The sequence below is a fragment of the Pan troglodytes genome, chromosome 8, assembly GCF_028858775.2.
Source record: "Pan troglodytes isolate AG18354 chromosome 8, NHGRI_mPanTro3-v2.0_pri, whole genome shotgun sequence".
Taxonomy (NCBI): domain Eukaryota; kingdom Metazoa; phylum Chordata; class Mammalia; order Primates; family Hominidae; genus Pan; species Pan troglodytes.
In genome coordinates, this window is record NC_072406.2 from 128009310 (window position 1) to 128035033 (window position 25724).

At 38.9% G+C, this 25724-nt stretch overlaps 1 protein-coding gene across 8 annotated transcripts in view; it reads left to right on the forward strand.

Annotated features, from left to right (window-relative positions):
- The window catches only part of ATRNL1 (attractin like 1), an 853639-nt gene that overhangs the window by 791519 nt on the left and 36396 nt on the right, over positions 1-25724 (forward strand). The window contains exon 29 of one of the 8 annotated variants that reach the window (XM_016919431.4): positions 7451-7550. The exons of the other annotated variants lie outside the window; for them this stretch is intronic. Coding sequence (XP_016774920.4) covers positions 7451-7512 — 62 coding nt within the window. The 3' untranslated portion in view covers positions 7513-7550. Of the gene's footprint in view, positions 1-7450; positions 7551-25724 lie in introns of those variants that run through there. 8 annotated transcript variants of the gene reach the window in all.

Genomic DNA, 25724 nt, shown 5'->3' on the forward strand with positions numbered 1-25724 from the left:
TTTGGGTTACATTGTCCTCATAGCTACATCATTATGCATATCCTTGGAATAAATTATTTCCTCAGGGAAATTTCTTAAACATAAAATTATTGTCAAATGTTATAAACATTCTAAGGCTTTTGATGTTTCTGTCAAATTTGAGTACAGACTGTTCAAGTTACTTTTCTCCCTTTAGTTTACCCTTCATTTTTAATACTTTCTGCAGTAGTACATTCGTTCTAGTTTGCCAAATATTTATTGAGTGCTAACCATGTGCAGGCGTCATGTATTGGCATTGACTAGTGAACATGTTAAAAATGCATCATCATGGACCCCACACCAGACCTACTGAATCAGAATCTGCATTTTCAAAAGATCCCTAGGTGATACGATTGCGTATTCAAGTTTGAGATGCATTGTTCTAAGAACTAGACCTGGAGGTAGACTGTCTCTTGACCATCTCGAAGGTGCCCCAAACACAATATGTTTGTCTTAGTTTTGGGAGCTGCTATTACAAAATATTACAAAATATCATAAACTGGGTAGCTTATAAGCAACAAACATTTATTACCCTCAGTTCTGAAGTTAGGAAGTGCAAGATCAAGGCACCAGCAGATTTGCTGTCTAGTGAGGGGCAGCTTCCTTCCTAGGCGGATGTCTTCTCACTGTAACAACACACAGTAGAAGGTGCAGGACAGCTTTCTGGGCTCTCTTTTATAAGGGCACTGGTCTGTTCATGAGGGCTCTGCCCTTGTGACCTAATCATCTCCTAAAGGCCTCATCTCCTAATACCATCACACTGGTGATTAGGTTTCACTACATGAATTTAGGGGGCGGGGAGAGGCACAAACATTCAGGCTGTAACAATGCTCAACATAGAGCTCTTTTTTTTTTTTTTCACCATACCTAGTTCTTTTTCCAGTTTTCCTCTTCTCAGTGAGTGGCATCACCATCCACTCTCTCATGCAAACCAGAAACCTTCCTCTACTTTACCCCCCATATCTAATTTATCACCGAGTTCACTATCTCTCACATCCCTCCTGTTTTTTCACTCTCTCTCCACTGGCACCCTCCTTGTCTAAGCTACTCTTGTGTGTTGCCTGGATATTTTGCAGTATCTTCTGAACTGGTCCCCCTGCTTCCATTCTTATCCCCTCTAGTTTATTTTCCACAGTAAGTTGTGGAAAAGAGTAATCTTTTGGATAGGCATATTGGAACTTATCACCAGCTTGCTTAAAACGTCCAAAGGACCTTCCATTGCTCTCATGATAAAGACAGAAATCTGTAAGGTGGTCCCACGAGATTGAGTCTTGCTTGCTCTCTAGACTTGTTCTGTGCCGAGTTCTCTAAGGTAGCAGTCCTCTCTCACTTTGCTTTCTCCTTACCCTTCAGTTTAGCTAGTGAACTTCTATTGTTCCTTAGATTGTAGCTCAATCATTTCTTCTTCAGAAAACCTTCCCTGACCTCCCTAATTAGATTCTTTCCTCTTGTTCTGTGATCTCAAATTACACCACTTATTCCCCTGCGTTTTTATCACTGTTGTAACTCAACATTCATTTTTGATGTCTTTGATTAATATCTGGCACCCCATTAGAGTGCAAGCTCCATTAGGGCAGAGACCACATCTGTTTTTTCAGGGCCAGAAGATGATAGGTGATGTCTTACAGGTCCTTACCTCTCTGGCTCTCTTCATGAGTGGTTCTTCCAGATGGAATGCCCTTCTCCTCCACTGTCACTTAAATAAATAATACCTGTCTTTCAAGATTGAATCAAAGGAACAACCCCTCAATATGATCTTCCTGGCTGAAGTCCTCTTCAAATCCTCTTATAAGGTACTTATTACCTTCTACAATAATTACTATGCATTTTTCTCTCTCTGTATTAATCAACGTACGTAACCATTAGTTGCTGCAAAAGATAAACAGAAGTTGAATTTCACCCATACCCAGTTCAACTTGGGCTAACTGAAGCACTTCTTCATCCAGTGACTTGACGATTTAGGCCCCCTTCATCTTATCAGGCCATTTTCCTAGCATGTGGCTCACAAGGCAGCCACAAAGCATGGAGAGGCCTCCCAGTCTCTTAAATGACAAGGCACAGAAATGGCATGTCACTTGTGCTGACATTTCATTGGCTGGAACTAGTAATCTGACTCCTCCTAAATGAATGGTGCAGTGGAATATAGTCCCCTACATACCCAGGAGGATGCATAGAGCCAGATATGAGTGAAAACTAGTCATCTCTACCAAGCTGTAGTAAACTCTTGAAAGAGGACAAGATCTAAGCCCAAATCACTTTCAGAACACTAAAGTATTCAACCTCTCCCATATTTGCCAATTAATACAAATTGCTGATTCAATGAATGGCTGAGGATTTCAGAAGAGGGAGACAAAAGCAGAGAGAAGCAGAAAGGCAGATACAGAGCAGCACTAGAAGACAGCATCTCTCTCTTAGTCCATTACTATTTGTTTCAGCTACTTACACACTTTTGGGCAGTGCTAACTAAATTGATAAACAGCCTGCCCCACCCCCACCCCCACCAAAGTCAGTTTTTTGGGGGTTTTGTTTGTTTTTGAGACAGAGTCTTGCTCTGTCACCCAGGCTGGAGGGCAGTGGTGCTCACTGCAACCTCAGCCTCCTAGGTTCAAGCAATTCTCATGCCTCAGCCACCTGAGTAGCTAGGATAACAGACATGCGCCACCACGCACCACCCGCAGTCAGTTTTTGTTATAATAGCGTGGCTTCCTATATGTGATATTATTGAAAAGTTTCAGAATAACGCCCATGTGCTGGACAGTGTGCAAGGTGTTTTACATAGACTGCTATACAGTAATTCTTTCAGCAATTCTGCAGTACAGGCATTCTTATCACAGAACTCACAATTTTCTGCCTTAGAATGTGCATTGAACTCTGTCTGCCTCTAAAACCTGTGTTCTTAACCACGACACCACATTGAAGTTTATTAAACATCCGAATATTTATCAACCCTGAGAATGAGCGCATGTAAGTAATGTGATTAATCTACCCATTATAATCCCTGTGACTTAGCCTTGGGAAATAGACTCTAAGGAAACACTTGTAGAATTTTGCCCAGACAGTAGCCAAATTCCAAGGAATATATGTGTATTTAATTAAGTTACATATTCTAAAGCTAGGGTGATGAGCAATTTGGATAATGTTTCTGGTGTGTGTGCACTGGGGGAGTGGTGGTTTCCAGATGAGACAACAGCCACAAAGTACCTTGTCATTTCTTCCATTGATATATATACTCATATATGTTTGCACAAATAAGACTAGCTTTTGGCTTTATGCTTAGTTTTATGTACAGTACAAACATTAAATCGTGAAGGTGTTCATCACAGGAAAACCAGAGAAGCCCTCGTAAGCCTTATAAATCATTGTCCTTATACCCAGCTCACTGTGGGTGGTGACCATTAGAGCACATGGGGACAGAGTGGCAGTCTGTGTGATGTTAAGAATGCAACCTATTAAGCAGAGAATGAGAAGTTGAAGGATTCCATTTTTCACCAGCTCTAACATGGTTAATCTTTAAAGCTATTTATTGAACACAAAGACATTTGATTGAGCACTTCGTAGTATGCATCTTTCTCTACCACTCTCATTCATCACCTATTTTCACCAAATCTTTGTTAAAATTTTCAGTAATGGTGCTGTATAAAAGGGCCTTTATGTGACTCACAGTCCCTATAAAATATGATTTTTTTTCTTCAGATCATCTTTTGAAAATTGCTGCTGCTTGTTATTTCACATATTTTTTTCCAAGTGCATTAAGTTTACCTGCAATGGGAAAAGATTATTTAGAGAAATGTACACTTTCTATTTCCTTTAATAGCTTGTGTTATGATATGTTTGATAGTTCATGAAGGACACTGTCAGATTTGGAGAATGAGCCAATAAACTTTAGGTCCTAAGAAATATAGCCCCGTAATGATGCCTACTCATATGCAGAGATATTTTATCAGCTTAATGGTACCTTTTAGTGTCTGACACCTTCGGTTTACAGGTTTGCTCGATGGCCTGTTTGCTTCTGTGCCAAATTAGTGTTGAGGGAGGTTTCTGATGAGAATAATATTCAGTTTGGATATTAGAGTTATGGCCGTCAAGTTGGAGGCGGTCAGCCTGGTTTAATCTCAGATGGTACCTTTTACTGCAGATGCCGACTGGGGACTCATGAAATGCCCAAGCAACTCTTGTTTGGCTGTAAGGGTGCAAATCAAGGTGTGTGGGCAGGGGAGAGCATCTCTTGCCTACAGCATTAACAGACATTTTATTTTGTAAAATACGTTCTATCTTCCCCAGGTTAAAAAAAAATCATATGCTCATCTTATTTTAAACAGATTCTTTTAGTGGCAAATGAAAGCTTGTAACCTGTAAAATAGCATTTATCTTTATATTCAAAGCTTGGGCAGCCATGGAAGAAAATTGGGAGTGAGGACACTTATAAAAGGAGGAGAATGTGGGGTCAGGAAGCAGAGAATGCAAAGAATAGTGTTCTGGAAGAAAAAGGGAGGCCAACTGTTATCTCTAAACTGCCTATGCCTGTGAACTTCATCCAAGAACAGAACATCCAAAAACCAGGCTTACTAGCCTTGTCTTTCTTTTTGGAAATACAGAGTTTCGCAAATAAATAAGGAGATACTTAATTATCTCCAAGCAAACATTTCATGTGAACAGTATAGCAAATTATATTGTGCATATATAATGCCGATGTTTGGAGCAGATGAAGATGACTGAGTTGCAAGGTGGAATGATGATCGTGAATCTTCTGTCAGTTACTCCTCTGTCCTGGATCTAGTCATTATCCATTTATTTTTCAATGTCTTCTGTTTTAAAATGACTCTTCTCCAAATACTAGAAGATCACTTAGTTCCTTTTTGTAGATAATTTGTATCCTCGAAATGGACAGGTACTTCAAATATCACAAGAAAGGGTAGCTTTAGTTTTCTTTTGTTTTACCGGTTAGATTATCTGGCTGAGGTTGATTTAACTCAGTCAGGTAAGCTAGTAAAAGTTTGTCTTTCCTTAATAAGACTGATTTTTTTTGTTGCATTAATCCAACAATCTTGTATATTCTAAATTTTGTGCAGTTTAAATAGGACATTGTTAATTCAGTTCATCAATTCATTACAAATGTGCAGTACCGATGCTCACACATTTACTTCCTGAATGATAGATGCAGGGTAAGAAAAGCAAAACCAGCTTCATGATATCTGTGATCAAGATACATATTAAGGTGAATACAGACAAGATTCTACTGAGTCTGCTGAAACCCTTTCAAATATTTTGGGATTTTGTTGTTGTTGTTATATTACTCTGTTTACTCTAAAATCAGGCACTTGAGGCTTTTTTCCTCGCCTCAGAAAGATATTTCTGAAATTCATGACATTGTAATGGTGATTTTTATTAAAGCAAAATTTGATGGCTTTTGTTTATGAGACCTGCCAAACAGTGCAAACACAATCAGTTAACTATTTCCTTTGGAAGGAGTATGGTAAATTTTTGTGTAAGAGACTGTTTACCCAATAAGGGGGGATTTATAGTTTCCAAAAGTGTAATATAAAAACAATCTTCAGTTTCCCCATGTTATATATACATCTAGTAATATACTTTCTGTCCTGTGTAGCTACCAGCAATTTTAATATATATAGTTACTCTTAAACACTTTTATATGATACACCACTTTTTTGTTACCTTCTAATAAGAATAGTGGATTCTAGGCTAGCAATATTTCATGCTGATGATACATATCTTGTAAGACTATGAACTTTTTGAAAGCAGACATAGCAAGCATATAATTTAAACTCTACTGTATGCATTAGAGATTACAGAGGGCCTGAGTTTCCTCAAGCCACCCATCTTATTAAGTCATAGCACTGCATACTACATAATGGATTTGAATTCCGATTGAAATCATTCATGATCAGGGAATATTTACTCTAGTTATAGAAAATTCAGGCAGCTGGGAAAAAAGAAGGGATCGAGTTGTTTCACAAGCCTGCTTATGCGCCTGTGTTTGTGATTGTAACTCTAATTATATTTGTACTGTATTATAATGAAGTAATTTAATTAAATGTTCCATAAGTTGATAAAATATTAGCTCAAAAGTTGTTTATATTAAAATTATATTAATACTTTAGAGAGACTCAAGACAAGTTGCTTTTAAAAATTGCTATTGAATTCTTTATAAACATATATGTCATGGAAACCTAGGGAGGAGAGAATTTCCATAAACAGACTATGCTTCATTGTGTGCCAATGCCTCAAGAGTAAGAGGAAAATAAAGAATGTGAAGAGGCCATGGGCTTGGCATCTCAGGAACCACTGCTGACAATGCAGGTTCGAGTTTCATCATATAGATAATGGCAAAAGCTGGATTTCAAGATCTTAGGCATGAGGTTGAGGGAAATGGGGGCAGAACATGGAGATCATGATTGTGTGGCATCCTTCAGCAGCCAGGTGAAGTGGAGAGGAGGGAGTTATGGAGAAGTTGATAGTCTATCGCTGGGAAGGACTTTAAAAGAGTATGTGTGAGAGAAAAAGACTTTAAAAGAGTAAGGTGTTTAATGAGTATGATGCAGAGGAAAGAGCAAGGTTTCGGATTTGCAATCTGTGTGCCTTTTATTAATGTATTTAACCTCTGAGCATCTAGCTGCTCCTTCTATAAAACTGAAATAATATATGACTCAACAGATTTTGGGTGAATAAAGTTATATGTAGATGATATAGCATAATTTGTTCTTTTTCTTTATATCTTGCCTTCTTCTGTTGGAAGACTGTATTCTACTGAGCATGTTGATGGGTTAGCATAAGCACTTTGGGTGCAGGCCTGGGGAAAGCTGAATAGCACTGGATTCAGAAAACAGAGATCCAGCCACTCCTGCAGATGATTCAGGAGGCTGCGGCTGGACAGCAGAGGTGGCAGTGGGCAGTGAAGGGCTAGCAAATCAGACAGATGCCTGGCATGAAACATGACTACTTCCATAGGACCCCCACGCAAACAATAATTTCTGTCATATCTGTTGAACTCACAGATGTTTGGTGTGGATATAGTGTGAACCAAATAAGGACCTTTGTTTCATGCCAGGGTCAGTAGGGCAAAGGAAAGTTTCTCAGGGAAGACAAAATTCAAAAGACCATCACAACTTGATATTCAAGAATGGACCAAAAAAAAAATCTTAGGAAAGACTTTGTACTTCTACAGGATGAGGAAAGAGACAAGGGGAATAGATGGAAATTTCAGTAAGACTTCAGTTGGCAAGGAAGCCCTGAGCTGACTCCTGGGCCACATATAAAGCCAGGTGTCTTCAACATAACTGACATGGAATCAGTGATGCTAATTAGCATAATATTAGATCAAAGATGCACCAAAGGGCATTGTTGAAGGTCCACTGTCCACAAAGTGGTTGGAGGAATGGGACTGAGATGATTGCTGAGTTTCTTTTCTTTATAGGACATGCAATTAATGACTGCAGCAGAATTTCGGCTCTTGTGTTCCGTCTCCCTGATTCCTGAGCATTGGTCATGAACTTGCTAGCCTTGCCACAATTTATCCAGTAAGCAATGTTTTACTCTCACCTTTACAGAAATCTAAGAGCTTTGAAATTGGCTACATATAGATGTAATGTATGTAGGGCAGGGAGCACCCAAGAGAATTTTTTTTTCTCTAAGATTACAAGATATTTACCAGACCTCTGAAAAAAATTGCTGGAGTTATAAATGTGCTGGGAACCACCTAAAAATCCCAAGGAATATTAGTTTTTGAAATTGGTGCCAAGATATTGACCATTGTTGCATTCTTATAAAGATCTAGAATATGTTCTTATGAAAGAAATTTTTATCATAATTGTTTAAGTCAGCAGCAAAATCGCGGGGTGTCTGTTATGCTACCCACAATAATACTCCTGGACAGAGAGAATGACAATATCAGTTCTTTAAAAATCCAACACAAATATCTCCTTCCTTCTGTTTGTACAAAGGCAACCATAATGACTTTTGCTTCCGGCAGACTGAAATAACATGTGGGGTCTCTGTAAAAACACTTGGAGTCTACAAAATGAGCTTTTAGCTTATCCCCTGGTAGTTAATTACTATACCTCTAGGTCAATTAGATGGCTCTCAATTGCTCAGTTGTAACTGTGGTTTCACTCACAAGCTGTGTGTGGTAATTCTAGTTTACTTGTTTTCTTAAGTAAAACTCAAATTGCCGTGTGCATGAGATCCAGAATAATGATCAAAACTGAAGTATGCTGAAGTGGGCTATGTAATTAAAACAATTTCATTAAAAGCTTCGTATTTTAAGTTGCCATTATATTGGTAATGCTCTCTTGGTTTCTCCAAAGACCATTTCTAAAAGTAAAAAATAAAAAGAGCATTTTACCTTCATAACTAGCACTAATAATCAGATATTTGCATGATCTGAAATGAAACAAGAGGTACACAGTCAAAGGTGGTCGTGTGTATTGAAGGAACAACACTGCACTGGTCCACCGGGGATACAGCTGAATAACCTGGAGGTATTTGTTGTCATTCAGTATTCCCGGGTGCAGTGCCTTCTCAGCTGCCGCAAGGTTAGGCATACAGCAGCGTGTTGCACACGTCTGTGCTCATCCTGCCATTCTAATGTGAATGCATTATTTCCAGCTTTGTGGAAGCTCCAGCACATTTATAATCACTTTCTACTCACTCTTGACTATGACGCCTTCATCTGACAAACCCTCAGTGAAACATCTTCTGCCTGTCACTGTCCCCCTCCACTCAGGAAAGCCACAGACCTTGTTTGTGCATTCAGCAAACACTTATTGAACATCCACTGAATACCGGACATTGCTGAATTCCAGGGATATAAAAGCAAGTAAGACCCGGACCCAGTGTTCAAAGATGCTAATGTCTTGTGAAGAAGACAGACATTTAGACAAGTAGTTACAATAAAGTGTAAGAACTCTTAATCAAAGAGGGAACACCTAATTGTATCCAAGAGTGATGTGCAGAAGAGGAATCAGGGAGGCCTTCCCAACGGAGCTGATGCTTGAACTGGGTCTAGAAAGATGCAAGGAATTTGCCAAGTGGTTCAAATGAGAAGTGAAGATATTAGCAGACAGGGGAAAGAACATATATGAATGTGGAAAGGATGGCTTTGTGTTTACTAATTCGACCTACCAGGTGGATGAGGTTGCCATAATCCAAGAAAAGGAATATAAAAGGAGAGAAGGGGATGTGTACAAGGAGCCCAGTTAGCGTTTTCTGTATTATTGTCACTGTCATTATCATCATCATCATCATCAAACCATGTTTGTAAAATTCTTCTAACACGTTCAGCAGAGTGAATTTTTAAAAAAACCCATAAAAACATATTGCCCATTCTATAAAGATTCAGTAGTATGCTGTTTTCCTAATATGTATTCTGTGATTATGGTTCTGCCTGTACTATTAAATTATAAAGTAAGTAATGACTCACAAGTTGGAAAGCTGAAATTGACCAATAATCACAAAATGATTTAAAGATATCACTTTTTTATATTTCAAAGAAATCAGTAATTCCTGTGCTAATTAAACTGTTTCACAGCATAGAGAAAAAACTGAATTTTTTCCGAAGCAAGTATAAATAGTTATCCTTTTATTATAGAATGCAAAACCTGACAAAGATAGCGCAGTAAAAGGATGCCTTGAAAAACTGATGATATAATTTATTCAAGAAAATAAAGGTATAAAAAGATCTGGTAAAAGTCTGGAAAAAATAACAATGAAAAGTCTAATGGAGTGTGAATAATTATCCCAGATATTAAAACATAAAACTATAGGGATTAAAACAATGTGGGCTTTGGCCTCACTACACAAATCAGTTAAAAAGAAAAAGAATACAGAAATAGATTCAAATATATGTGGTAATTTAGTGCCATAATAAAGAATATAAAATAAATGAAGGAAGGATGACTTTTCAATAGTAGTATAGGGAGAGTTGGCTGGAAGCTGTTCAAAAAATATGAATTCAACCATTCCTCTTTATATTAATTTTTAAGTTCCAGATAGATAAAATAGTGTACTATAAAAAGGCATACATAAATACATAAGATCGAAATATGAGTAAACATTTTTACAAACTTGTAATAGGGAGGACCCACAAAGAAAAAGACTAATCGCTGGTGACTGCAACACTGACACATAAATTCTATAACCAAACCTCAGTGAAAGACTAAATCAAACTAGCAAATTATTTATATCACTTAGAATAAGTATCCCTAACATAAAGAGTCCTGATTAACTAATTTTCTTAATGTGCTAATAGGAAACTAGGCAAAGGAAGTGAATGGGCAATTATACATACATACATACATACATACATCCCAAAGAAAGAAATAGGAATGGCCTATATGAACATGAAAATATATTCAATCGTGCTAATAATTAAAGAAATGCAAGTTATGACTATACTGAATTATCATTTATGATTTATTAGATAAAGATGAAACAAATCATAATATCATATGTTGGCAGTATCTGAAGAAATGGGCATGCTCATGCATTGTTGGAGGGAGTGGGGCAATTTTTAATCAAAATTGGAAGGTACTTTATCTAGCAACCCCTCTTAGGAATTAAAGATATTTGAAGAAGTATTCAAGGGTATTGATTTCAGCTTTTTCGATCCTAATGAAAATTGAAATATTTTAAATGTTAATCCGAAGGAGATACAGTTGATCTATGCAGACATACAAAGCTTAAATGCTTAGAGGGATCATGGAGCTAGTTAAATGAAGGAGTGGTTCAGGTGGAAGACAATAGGGAGTGATGGGATCATAGAGAATGGGAGAGTGTCCTCACAAAGGGACAGGCACTCTCGGCTCCAGCTATTTGTCACCATCAGGGAATGCTGAGCCCAGGCTGCCAGATTTTTGTGGAAGAGAAGTTGAAAATCGAAATTTGAGAATGCAGTCCCCGGATTTTTAAACTAAAATGTAAAAGAAAACACAGTGTGGATCATAACCAACACTTTCGCCAACTCTGGATGTCATAAATTTGTTTCTTCTTTGTTTATCTAATAGGTCATAAGTGATCATTCATGTTAGTCATAACTTGCATTTCTTTAAAATTATTAGCAACATTAAATATATTCTCGTATAGGTCATCCTTATTTTTTTTTTTTTGAGACAGGGTCTCACTCTGTTACCAGGCTGGAGTGCAATGGCGTGGTCTCAGCTCACTGCAACCTCTCGTCTTCCCGGGTTCAAGCAATTCTCCTGCCTCAGCCTCCCGAGTAGCTGGGACTATAGGCATGCACCACCACGCCCAGCTAATTTTTGTATTTTTAGCAGAGACGGGGTTTCACCATGTTGGCCAGGATGGTCTCAATCTCTTGACCTCATGATCCGCCCACCTTGGCTTCCCAAAGTGATGGGATTACAGGCATGAGCCACTATGCCCGGTCCCCTTTTATTTCTTTGATAGGTAGGTATGTATGTATGCATGTGAATTGTCTATTCACTTCCTTTTCCTAGTTTCCTATTGACAAATTTACTTTAAAATTAATTAATCAAATACCAAATTTAGCTTTCAAAATCCAGTTTGCACCATGTGATTTGTGCAGTGAAAGACTTCCAGGCCATCATTGTGGCAGGCTGTTCTGCTGCCCCCACGTGGGCTGTCCCATCTCCCAGACAGGATTGTCTACCCCATGCTCTACTGTGTGCCTGGCAGTGCTACTGTGTGCCTGGCAGTGCTGCTGTATGAGCAGTGCACTGGCCCAGCCCGTTAATGTGGGGCCAAGCATGTGTCTCCTTTTGGCCAAACACATACGAGTGGAGGTGACACACACCTTGTCTAGGAGACCTTAAGGCCATAACAGGTCTCCACTCCACTGTTCCACACTCTGCATCTGTCCTAAACAGGGACCACCTGAATCCTGGAATGAGATGGCACATGAAGCAGAACCGTAATGAATGACGAACCCCTGATATGTTGCGTAGTTATAAGTCACCAAAACTGTTGGGTTCATTTTTGTAGCAAAGCTGACTAATTTTTAAAATTGTTTAAAATATGGCAGTTTTCACTGACATGAAAAGATCTCTACACTATATGGCTGAGTGGAGGAAAACAATTAGCAGCAAAACAGAATACATAATATGAAACTTTTTTTGTTTCTTTACTTTTTTCTTCTCCTTTTTTTTCTTTTTTTTTTTATTATACTTTAAGTTCTAGGGTACATGTGCACAATGTGCAGGTTTGTTACACATGTATACATGTGCCATGTTGGTGTGCTGCACCCATTAACTCGTCATTTACATTAGGTATATCTCCTAATGCTATCCTTCCCCCATCCCCCACCCCACGACAAGCCCTGGTGTGTGATGTTCCCCTTCCTGTGTCCATGTGTTCTCATTGTTCAATTCCCATCTATGGTGTTCTCATTGTTCAATTCCCATCTATGAGTGAGAACATGCGGTGTTTGGTTTTTTGTCCTTGCGATAGTTTGCTGAGAATGATGGTTTCCAGCTTCATCCATGTCCCTATTTTTTTGTTGTTGTTGTTTTTGAGACGGAGTTTCGCTCTTATTGCCCAGACTGGAAGGCAATGGCATGATCTCAGCTCACTGCAACCTCCACCTCCCAGGTTCAAGCGATTCTCCTGCCTCAGCCTACCGAGCAGCTGGGATTACAGGCATGTGCCACCACGCCCTGCTAATTTTGTATTTTTAGTAGAGATGGGGTTCCTCCATGTTGGCCAGGCTGGTCTCAAACTCCCAACCTCAGGTGATCTGCCCACCTCGGCCTCCCAAAGTGCCGGGATTACAGACCTGAGCCACTGTGCCAGGCCCATTATATGAAATTTTTAAGTAAAATGTTGCATATTAATATACCTCCATATAGCTATATGTATTTTTTAAAAAGCCTGTTAGATATGCAGAATTGTTAATAGTGATTGTCTTGAGACGCTAGACTTGGGACAACTTTTACTGTAGTTTTTCCACTTTCCTGTATTCTTGATTTCCTGTAACAAATCGTCTTTGTAAAAAGAAATTAATATTTCTACATGACTGATGGTTAAAAGAATCTCAAGAGCCATATAGAACATAAAATGATTCCACCAGAATAATTTTTCACCCTCAAAAAAGTAAATATCTTCATCTCATAAAAACTTGATTATAGAGCCAAGACTAGCCAAGGCACTCCTGAAAATGAAGATCAAAGAGCAAAGATTTGCTTATCAGGATTTCAGGAATTATTATAAAGCTATACTAATTAAGACAATGTGCTACTGGCATAATACAAGTATGTGAACCAATTTTAAAAAGTGGAGAGTCTACACATATCCAGAAACTTGATTCATGATGTAGTTGGCATTGAAGACAAGTTGGAAAGAAACAGAGTTTCCAATAAATTGTGCTGGAAAACAGGTTGTCCATATTTTTTAAAAAAGATAAATTGGGCCCATACCTCCTATTATAACTCAAAAATTAATGCCTCTTGGCTTAAAATTTTAATATGAAAGGTAATATCATAAAACATTTAGAAGACAGTCTACAAAAGATCTTAATGACTTTAAAGGAAGAGAAAGATTTCTTTAATATAAATCTCAAACGATGAAAAAATTAATTCAGCTACATTGAAGTTGAGAACTTCTGTTCATCAAAAGATTTCATTTAAAAAAATTAGAAGATAAGCTACAAAACAGGAGATAATATTTTTAAAACCTGCAAAAGGCAAAAAGTAATATTTAGTTATTTTTCAGTGCTTATGATGTGCCAGATGCTTATACTAAGGCTTTACATATATTAATGCAGCTAATTTCACAACAACCCCATGAGACACGTAGTATTGTCATCCCCATTTTGTAGATAGCACTGAGGCACAAAGAAGTTAGGGAACTTGCTCATGCCCACGTAGTTAGGAAGTAGCAGAGCTGGAATTTGAACCCAGGCTGACTTGCTTTGAAGTCTGTTATTTTAATCACTCCAACATTACGTTATACTGCCTCAGCTATATTAAAGGATGATAATTCAAAATATATGAAGAGCACCTATAATCAATAATAAAAAAGACTAGCAGTACAGTGCAAAAAGGGCAAAAGATTAAAGGGTCATTTTACGGAAGAAGAAAAATAAATGGTCCGTAAATATATGAATAGTAGTCAATTTCACTAGTAATCAGTGAAATGCAAATTATAGCTACAACTTTACATCCACCTGATTCTACAATGTAGAAGAGTCCACATCCTTGCCAGCGTGAAATAATGGTATAGAGGAGTTCATATCCTTGCCAGTGTGAAATAGTGGCACAGATATGGACTCTTCTACACTGCTGGAGGGAGCATAGATTGACAAATATATTAATGTCATCATTCTCTTGAGTTAATTAATTGATATTTTGGTCCTACTATGTAAAAATTTTATGGAAAAAGTCATCTCTTTAGGTCACATTTTTCTCCCACATGGACACATGAGACAGTTCTATTAAAAATAGAAGCAAATATGTCTCAATTGATAAAATATGTATATGGAGTTTATTAAGTGGTTTGTAAAATATAAAATTCATCTTTAAAACTTGAAGGAAAGTATGAGCCTCACTCAAGTCTATTTTGATTAAAAAGATAGTACATATTTGAGTGAAAAAAATTCTTTAACTTATTCTTAAGGGCCTATTTAAGACAGATTTTTATCCCAACTTGGAGGCGTTGACAAACCAAAATGGTAACTGTTAATTGATGGCAGGTTTTTAGGCAGTGGGTTTTTTGGTTTTTGTTTTTGTTTTTGTTGCATTTAATATGGTGCCCTTTGTCTCATTTCTCACTGTCCCTTTTATGCTTTTGTCTTAAAATATTAAATCAGCAAGGAAAGTGTCAGAAGATTACGGTTTAGTTCATTGCAAACCACAGCTTATCTTTACACTGACCTGCAGAACCGTCTTAGTGATGTTATTAGAAAAACACCAGAGAGGAACAGAACTGAGAAAAAAAAAAAAAAAAAGCTTTGCTTTTCTAGAACAGTTTCTAACAGTGCTAAAAAACATCATGTTTTGAACTATCATTTTTTGACTCGGTAATCATGATAGCGAGCAAATGCCCTCTATCCCCTCAGTTCAGTCCTACAGAATTAAGTCCTGGAAACAGCGGCTGTCCAGTTTGTTAGAGATTGACCTGGGAAAGATCTCAATGCTACCAGCAACTTATAGGGCCCAAAATGTAATAATAGGGTAAATTATGTTTTCTTTTTCACATTTGTACGCTGAGATTGTTTTGGAGATCTTTTAACTTAGCTCGTTATAATCAAGTTGTACAGCCTTTGTTTTAATAAGATTCTAATCCTGAGGTCTATCCTTCGCATCAATGACTTTACACTGTTAATTGCTTTCTTGTCCTCCATTAAATTGCGGTTGCAATTGCTTCATCTTAAAAGGCGCCTTGTGCTTTGTATTCTGCCCCATGCTCTGCAGACACACTTAGTAACATCATCTTCCTAAAGAACAAAATTACCTATTATCCCTTTAATCTTGATGTACTTTTTTATGTGTTTGGTTCCTAGCTAGTGTCCAACCAGGAAGCTACATATTATCTTCTTTTTAAAAAAAAATGTTTTTTTAAAAGCCGCATAGTGTGGATGGCCAAAATTTATTTCTCAATAGAACTCACATAGTGCATTCATTTATTTTTTATAGGACTAATTAAAAAGACAAAGGGATCTATTCTCCCCTTGATACACCAGAGTGACTTCCATTAACATTAATGGAAGGGAAATACTTGCATGGAGATGAGTGGAGACCTCATATTAGAAAGTGAAAACAGCAGAGTCTGGAGTGAATGTCCCCACGTTTTTGATGAGAGAAGCTACACAAAAAGCAAATAGCTCAATTCACAAATATGTTTTCCCCCTACGCTTTCTGTTTGTTTGTATATTGAGGAAGATCAGCAAATATTTGGAGGCAGTTCCTTCCTTCAGAAATCAATTGGATGTGAATTTGTAATTTTAACACGAATGACACAACTTACAGGAGGAACTCAGCAATGAAAAGCAACGGGGGGATCTGACAGGTCTTTGCTGCAGTGGAGTCCTGTGAGACCTGCTTCTGGAGGCAGAGGTGAGAGTAGAAATTGGATACCTGAAGAACTCTGTACACAGAAACTTAATTTTCAAGGAAGCCCAGCTGTCCGTGTCAAGCTGATCTTTTGACACATCTTTCCAGAAATCTATCAAAATCTGGAGACTGCTTCTGACTTTTCAGTGTAGCCTCTGAATCTGTGATCCTCTTGGCCCCCTTGTATACTTTATGAAAGTTTTAAATTTTAAACGTATATAATCTGACACACACTGGGGAAGTTTCTCTTTTATCATGTCATTCTTGGGTTAATTACCAGGGAATTAATTATTTAAAGTGTGACTAGCTCTCCATGCTGTATATTGTTTTAAAATATTGATACATTCATTTTGCATCTGGTGGGTGCTAAGTTCAAACTGCTTTTTACCCTTTGAAAATGTACTTCAAAAATACAAGCAGTCTTCTGAGTAACAAACCTCTCCGTGGTATCTTGCCACTGCCCTCCATTTCCCTGGCCTGGACTTTGCTTTAGCTGCTTAAATCAGGCTCAGGAGCATTATATTTTGCCTCCAGTCTCTCCCTCCCCCTGTCTGGTTAGCACTATCTCTGGAATGTTGTTACTATTCATACTGACCTGGAAAATGCTTCTAAGATACTTTCTTACTTTAATTACTTCCTTTCTTAACTATGACAAACTCCCTGCTTCAGAACCTTACCTGGAACTTTCTTTGGAGCTAAAAGAGATTCAAATCCTTTAGCCAGAGTTCTTTGTTCAGCTTAAAGTGTGACTTTCCCTGTCTTATATTTATCACCTTTAATACCTTCTCCTGTCTTGGGATCCAATTCAGCCTTCATCTGCTCTCGTCAGAATTTCCTAAAGAATCATCTATATTTTTCTTCTCACAGTAAAACCACATTTTCCTCCATACTTCCTATGTTGTGAAGTGGTTTGCAAAATGTATCCAGAGGAACGTGGGCTGGAGGAGAAGGAGAAGTCAGTGGCAAGGGGATCCCATAAGCATTTCATTTTAACTTTGCATTTTAAAAATCCTTTCACTCCCCTAAGATTTTTTAGTGCGTTAGTTCAGGACCTCTGAGAAGCTGACACCAAGACGAGGTGAAATGTGCAAGAGCTTTATTGGGGGGCATGCCTATGAAGGGTACAGGGAGGAAGCATGAGTAAGTAAGGACAGCCTCAGACCAGGAGGTAAGTCTGGCACCTGTGGGAGGCGGTGTGGGGAAGGCTAAAGGAAGGAACAATGATTGGGTAGCATGGTGCCGTTCTAAGAAAGTTTTGAAAAGACCAATGGAAAGTCCTCAAGCCAATCACCTGCCAGCAAAGTTTCACATCAGGCAGGAATGGACCCTGTACCACTACTCCCACCAGGTTCAGCATTGGTTGGCTGGGACCATCCTGGAAGAATTTGGCAGCACCGCACATGGTGCTGGATCCAGAGGGGTGGCATTTGGGGTTTTGAGTCAACTGTGCTCCCCTCCACAGGAAATCTGACTAGCACCTTTTTAGGCCACCACTCTCAGCTGTTTGTTTTCCTCCTGCAGTGTGGCTGTTGCCCTCAGGAGAAGAGATCAGCAACCTGTCAAGACAGTCTTACTCCTATAGGCCATTCTCCCAGGGCCAACTAATGCTGCTTTGGCAGTCACCATGGGATCACTATAGACAGTGTGGATTTCCCCCTCACAAGCTCTGAGATTAATGACACCTGTACATCCATGAAATTAGCTCCAAGACTATACTGTAGCCAAGGCTCAAAATCTATTTCCTATCCCCCATTTCAAATTATATATAGTCATGTTTCTAAAAGACAGCATAACAGGTTGTAGAGATCAAACAACCTGATTAAGTTAAGATATTTAATTGACTGTCAACATAAAGATGCCCTAAGTTTGAATACAAACTCCCTACCATTTTCAAATTCCTGGAGAGAAATTTAAGTCCAAATATTCAATCACTTTACAAATTAAAGTCCAAAGAACATAAAGTCTGCAATCAGATTCTCTTATCCTAGTGAGCTAAATTTTAAAAATATATATCCACAGTTTATTCTCTCCAATTTTTGATGTTGCTCAGTGCCAGGTACTGGGGTTATTGATACATAAGACGAGTTAGGGTTGCTTGAGCAGCTTCAGCCTGGAGTTTCTATCACTCGGATGGATGTAGTCCCTTCAGTGCTTCATAAATTACAGCTGAAGTCTGAAAGAGTTCAAAATAAATCCTTAAAAATCTCAAGATTATTATTGGCCTGGCACTTACCCAAACGAGAAAGTGAGCTAGTCCCCAGCTACTAAAGTAATTAGTGCAGTGCCCAGGGTTACTAAAACTGTAGCAGAGATTGAGTGCTAAGTGAGTAAAGGAGAGTAGATGGAGAAAATATTGGTTTTAGTCTTTTTTTCCTTTGAAGACAGGGTCCTACTCTGTCACCCAGGATAGAGTACAGTGGTGCAATCATGGCTCACTGCAACCTCAACCTGCCAGGCTCAAGCGATCCTCCTACCTCAGCCTCCCGAGTAGCTGGGACCATATGCCTATACCACCACACCCAGCTAATTTTTTTTTTTTTTTAAGTTTTGTAGAGGCAGGGTCTTCCTATGTTGCCCAGGTTGGTCTCGAACTCCTGGGCTCAAGTGATCCACCCACCTCGGCCTCCCAAATTACTGGGACTACAGGCATGAGCCACTGTGCCTGGCTGGTTTTAGTCTTCCAACAATTCCAGTCAGGCTATACTTGATGCCCAGAGTCTATGACCTGTGAATATAAATTCAACGGAAAGAAATCTTTCCATAAGAGGTTAACTAGACCCTATACATTTATATTTATGTGAAAAAGTCATCCGTGTAAATGGTCAACTCCAGTAAATGTTCTTGAAAATGGTCTACTCCAGTAAATGTTCTTAACCTGGTTATTCCCCTTTCAAAGCACTTATCTGGAGGCCAAGAATCACATCTGTCATGAGCACCATGGAATCCCTGGCATCCAGCCCCATGCCTAACATAAAGGAGGGACTTGATAAATAATTGTTTTTATGAAATAGAACTTAAGAGAAGTTAATTCCTCCTCATGTCATTCAAGCTTCTATATCAGCTTAGTTGAAGAATAGCCTGGTTTATAGGGTGAACTGTTAAAACTCTTTTAAAATTTACAACTGTGCAATGCAGGGTTTTCTTAATACTATGTAACAATAACAAAAAAATAAATCAAGCTCTGAGACTAGCATAACTGTGACTAACTTCCATAAGCTTTGATTTCCAATTTCTATGTTAATCACTATACCCACATTATTCTCGTTGATTGACTTTACAACAAGTAAATATTTACTGTTATGACTGTGTTTTAAAAATTATAATTATAACTTATATTTACACTAATAAAATAATACATTTAACATGCATGATTTTGTTTTAAAGCTAGGTTTCTGCTAATAAAGTTTGAAAACTACTGGCTTGGCGAAAGTAAAATTGGCTTTGAGGGTGAGAATTTGATCTGGATTCAGATTTCTCTCTGCCTTAACATATTTTAGACTCAGGTAACTATTTTGTAAAATGGGAATGATTATACATACCTCAAAATTTGTTTCAGGATTGAGAAAGTTCAGTAAGAAAATCTTAACAGGCCCTGGCACAGAGCAGGCTCTCTGTCTTGTTTTCCTCCTCTCTTAACAAATGCCTTTTTTCAAAACAATCACAGTAGATTATACAGGCCTACAGACAAAATAGGCATTTAGTAAATCTGCTGATTAATTTCATTTTTCAATATTTGAAGATATTTTCATTAAATAATTTTAACTGTAAGTGGGTTAAACAGTTTTCATTATTAGAATTGACTACTTTCTTCAAAGTTTTCATATTACTTTATTCATACCTGGGTTCCAGTACATGCCTCCCCCTAGAATTTCAGCACCTAGAGTACAGGATTATATCCTAGACTTCATCTTTACAGTGAAGGCCGTATAATTGAACTTCGTAAATTTTGAACAAATACTTTTTAAAAAAAAAATCAGAAACCTATATATAAAACTACTTATGTACCAGCGCTTTGTAAATATTAATTCACTTAATCCTTGTAATCCCCTGAGGTTGGTAGAGGTTGAATATCCCTTATCAAGGAATTCAAAATCCGAAATGCTTCAATGAGCATTTCCTTTAAATATGATCTTTGAGTGTCAAGTCAGTGCTCAAAGAGTTTTAGATTTTGAAGCATTTTGGATTTTGAATTTTCAGATTAGGGATGCTCAACCTGTACCGTTATTATCCCCATTTCCTAGATGAGGAATTTGAGGTCTAGAAAGTCCAAGTGACCTGGCCAAAGTTACACGTCTTCTAAGTGGTAGAGTCCAGCTTGGAGCTCATCATTGCCTTGCTTTAATGTCCATTCTCTTGATCCTTGTACCATTCTGCCTCCCATTAATGACAATGCTTATCATCATCAAAAAGGAAGCTACGGTAGCAAGCTGATTAGATTGGTAATGATTTAGCTTCAGAATTTTTGTATTACAGTTTCTATGGTAATCTTAACTCTTCCCTTTCGGTATGTGCTCATTCATACAGTTGAGCTCAGTTAGTTGCAGGTGCTGTTCTGCTATTTCATCTCACAGGACTACTTTATCCATCAAGCACTATGAGCAAAAAGGCCATGGGCCTTATGAACATGTTTGAGAATGAAAACAAAGTTTTTACTCCAAAATAAGAAAGCTGCAAAATTAAAATTAAGAAATCCCTTAATTTAATAGCTACAACATGTAATATAATGCCCACATTATTGTTAAATGTAGTTTTCATACACATTTCAATACATTTGCAGTCTGTAGGTTTAATTGCTCACTTCATTAGAATTCCCAAGTAAGCAGGATCATTGCAGAATAATCATAACCAGTCATACATTATATAAGATACTTATAGCGAATATTTTAAAATAAAATTATAAAAACTTTTAAAAATATTTTATAATAAAATGTTATATTTAATCTGAGTACCTTTTACTCTGACAAGACATGTAGAGGATCTGATGAAGGTCTTAAAGGCCTTGTTAGGACTTACTTCATTTTAATCCTTGACAAACTAACCAGCAAGCTGCCTACCTACTTCTCTGTACACACTAGCTATACTGAATAAGGCAAAGAAGAAAGCATACACCGTCTTATTGATGAGTTTTATAAGTAATCCACTTTTTAAAAGTAATAGCTATTTTTCCTACCCATTACCATGCAAATTCCTGAATTATTTCTACTTCTCATTTTTCTGATTTGGTCATTTTGAGATCTACTTCCTACCAGAAACAGCAGAGAACAGAAAATGTAAATTCCGTGAACACATAAGACCTCTCAGAACCCTTCGGCTGCTTGCTTGATTTTGAATATTCCATGGCTCCTTCTCTGCATGGAGTACAATTCTGAGCTTGTAGGAGGCCCTAGCAAATTACCACGACCTAGGCAGCTTTAAACATAACACAAATGTATTACCTTACAGTTCTGGAGGTCGGAAGTCTAAAATGGATCTGCAAAGCTTCATTCCTTTTGCTGGGGGCTCTGGGAAAGAATCTGTTTCCTTGCCTTTTTCCAGCTTTTCGAGGCTGCCTGCATTCCTTAGTTCATGCCCACCTTCCTGCATCTTCAAAACTAGCAGGATCTGGTTGGTGGATTTCTCACCCTGCACCCCTCTGACCTCCTCTTCTGCCTCCCTCTTCCACTTTGAAGAATGCTTGTGATGACATTGGTCCCACCCAGGTTGTCCAGGATAATCTCTCCATCTGAAGGTCCTTCATTTAATCACTTCTGTAAAGTCCCTGTTGCCATGTAGAATTCCAGGGCTTAGTACATGTGCATCCTTGAGGGGCCATTATTTTGCCTGCCACAGAGGCACATGGCAAAATCTAGAAGAACAGATTACTCAGGGCACCTAAGCTGCTGCCCAGCACACACTGTTAGTTATTCTCAGAGGTATATTTGGTTCATCTCACTCTGCTCCTGCTACTGGTTCCCTACTGCACCTTACATTCTGCTTCTAAAGTTGCTGCTGCCTCTCTTCCTACTCATTACTTTTTTCTTAAACCTAATAACAGGGAATATATGATTCACTACCTCCCTTTGATTCTCTTGGTAATAATGCCCTGTGCGGTAGACCCTTGGTGGGCAGAGCAGTGTATGTAGGCACGTGTGCACGTCATGCCTGCACACCCCCGTCATTTTTATTTCCCATCTTTACCTCTGGGTTTTCACTACTGTTTATTCAGAAAATATACATATATTCTTCAGAGAATTGCCACATGCAAGGAATTCATTCAAGACTTTGTGTGAAATAATAATGTACACAGCTGTAGTGAACTTGTTTTCTCTCTCCCCCTAGGCGCAATCCCCCTCCCCTTCCTCTTCATGCCCAGTCAGTTAAAGGTACCAGAAGCAACAGTGGCATAGACTTGTCAGACTCAGATCTGCCACTTAGCAGCTGTGATATCCTCCTCCGCATATTCCTTAATCTCTGTATGCGTCAGTTTCTTTATAGATTAAATGCAAATAGTGGCAGCTTTTCCACTTCACACTGCGCTCAGGAATCAGTATTTCATTTGATTTTTAAACTGCCATCAAGGCTAAGACAAAGCCCTTATGAGATAAAGGCCAAACTCCTCAGGATAGATCTACAGGGCTCTTCCAAATCAGGTCCCATCCTGACCTTCCAGCTTCGCCTTCCATTGCTTCTACTGCATCTCACCCTCCCCAGACCAGATCTGCTTGCCAGGCGCCAGACATACTGAAGACAGGACACGACTTCAGGTTAGCTTCATGGTTATTTTTCTTTTTTCCACTTTGATAATGTTAAAAAAAAAAAAAAAAAAAAAGACGAAGTGAGGTGGGAGGACAAATGCCAGCCAGTGTTAGAGAGAGATTTTCTAGAACTCCCAAGGAGAATTATCATGCCTTGAGAAAGGGGAGGACATATACTGAATATGTTTAAATTTAGATTAAATGTATGTTTCCTTTTACAACGTGCAGTTAATCAGAGATAACTTTGTAGCGATCAGTGATTCCTAGCCAGAAGGCTAGGAATTTGGCATTATTAAATCTTATCTTCCCTAAATAAAGTAAATGGGATACCCACAAATAACTGAGTCCTCATTTTACTCAATGGGCATTAGGAGTAACTAAATAAATTGAAAGTTGGCTGTTACTGGGGATGTTGCAACCTGATTTGGGGAGGAGTGGAGGAGGAGAAGACCACGAGAACTCTCACCTCTGGACAGGGCTTGGCACTCCGGAAGAGTTCCACTTTTTATTCACCCGATCCCTTAGCACCACTCGGTGGTAAGAAAGCAACTGAAACCAGCCTGAGAAGGGCCATTGACATTACATCCTCCCCAAGTCACCTCCATATGGAGGAAGAATGACTAGACCCACAGGAGTGAAAGCCACAAGGTCAGAGGAAAGGGGCTGCTGCTACCACATTCTCAGCTGCACTCTTGGTCTTGATACCCTTTACATAGACCTCTTTTACTTCTTAAATGCTGTGTCAAGGGCACTCAATTTGACTATTCTGAGTGGATGAATTTTTGATAAGTGGTTTTTGTCAACACCTGTCTCCCCATCTGGGGAGAAGCCTTCTGGGACCCAGGCCATGCCCTGTCACCCTGTCACACCTCCTGACCACTATACATGCTGCTCCAGTAACTGAGCCACCCCCCACCCTCCTTACATGCTCATCAGGCAGTCCGTGCTCAGCAGCCCATCTGTGAAGCTCTTCCTAGCGGCTGCCACACCCAACACAAGCAAGGAAAGGCCATTCATTAATATTTTATGCTAACCTTTAATGCACTATACAGGATATATATGTGTGTAGAACAGAATTTTCCTACAGACTTCTCATGAAAACATTTCACTCACTGGGCTGGGCTGGTCACCATAGAAATCAAGTTAAATGACTACAGTGCCCGCCTGTTAGAGGCATTTGAATGTACACCATAGCAGGGACAGGGGCACACAAAGAAATGAGAGTAACCCTCTGAGAAAAATCCTAACTTCTCATCCCGCCTGGCAATATTTTTTTCCTATAAGATAGTAAATAACTACAGCAAAACTTCTACTAAAATGCGTGACTGACATTTCGCTTTTTGCTTTCTAGTTTGCAAGTTGTTTTCATATTCATTATCTCAGTGGATCTTGGCAACAACCCAGTGTAAAACTCGTTTTATTTTTCATTATTTATTTATTTATTTATTTATTTTGGAAACAGAGTCTCACTTTGTCGCCCAGGCTGGAGTGCAGTAGTGCGATCTTAGCTCCCTGCAACCTCCGCCTCCCAGGTTCTAACGATTCTCATGGCTCAGCCTTTGCTGGCACTACAGGCAGGCCCCACCGTGCTCAGCTAATTTTTTGTATTTATAGTAGATAGAGGGTTCTGCCATGTTGCCCAGGCTGTTCTCAAACTCCTGAGCTCAGGCAATCCAACTGCCTCAGCCTCCCAAAGTGCTAGGATTACAGACATGAGCCACTATGCCCGGCCTAAAACCTATTTTATTTATTTATTTATTTATTTTGAAGATGGAGTTTCACTCTTGTTGCCCAGGCTGGAGGGCAATGGTGCAATCTTGGCTCACTGCAACCTCCACCTCCTGTGTTCAAGCGATTCTCCTGCCTCAGCCTCCCCAGCAGCTGGGATTACAGGCGCCCACCACCATGCCCAGCTAATTTTTTGTATTTTTAGTAAAGATAGGATTTCACCATGTTGGACAGGCTGGTCCCGAACTCCTCAGGTGGTCCACCCACCTCAGCTTCCCAAAGTGCTGGGATTAAAGGCGTGAGCCACCGTGTCTGGCTAAAACCCATTTTATAGATCATGAAATTGAGGCCCGATTTCATCAGTTGAGGCAATTGACTTATCTAAAGTTACAGAGCCGGTGGGCGTGGCAGTCAGGAGAGAAGAGTGTGGTCATCCATCTATTCATCCTCCACCAAGCCCTTAGCAGGCAGCTGCCATGGGAAGAGCACAAGGGAGACGCTGATAAATGAACTCCACTTTCTCCCCTCAAGCCGCTGCTGCCTTGCTTTTCCCCTGCACCATCCCGTGTTTCTCCTCGTTCCTCCTTGTTTGATCTGCCTATTATTTCAGTAACTCATTCTGTGCTCAAAGGAAGCCCCCGTATGGTGTGCTTCCTTTATGTACTATGTTTCTCACCACTACACCATGAGCTAACACAAGACTATTCAATGATTGAATCTCAGGCTTGTGACTTAAACAGCTTCCCACACATTGGGACATCGGGAAGCATTTGGGGGGAAGAACTACAGGAGACAGGGCAGCCTAGTTCTAGAAGTCATCATCAGTAATGAAGATACAACAAGGCCGCCAAAGCAAGGGGGAAATCCAGGGAAATTTTACAAACAAATGATAAACCATTGATTGTTGATTATAGGAAAAGCTCACAGAAATCAATTAAGGAAATTAACATATCCATACAATGAAGGGACAAAATATACAAAGGAGCACTTGATAAACAAACTAATGACTAATAAAAATGACTGTAGTCTAACTAGTAGTCAATAAAGTAGATATTAAAACAATAATCTTCACCTGTCAAATTAGTGAAATACATATATATATCTTTGTGTGTGTGTGTGTGTGTGTGCATGTGATGAAACAGGCACATTTTAAAAATACTGTTGGTGGAAGAACAGTGTGATAGGTCTTTCAGTAAAAGTAACT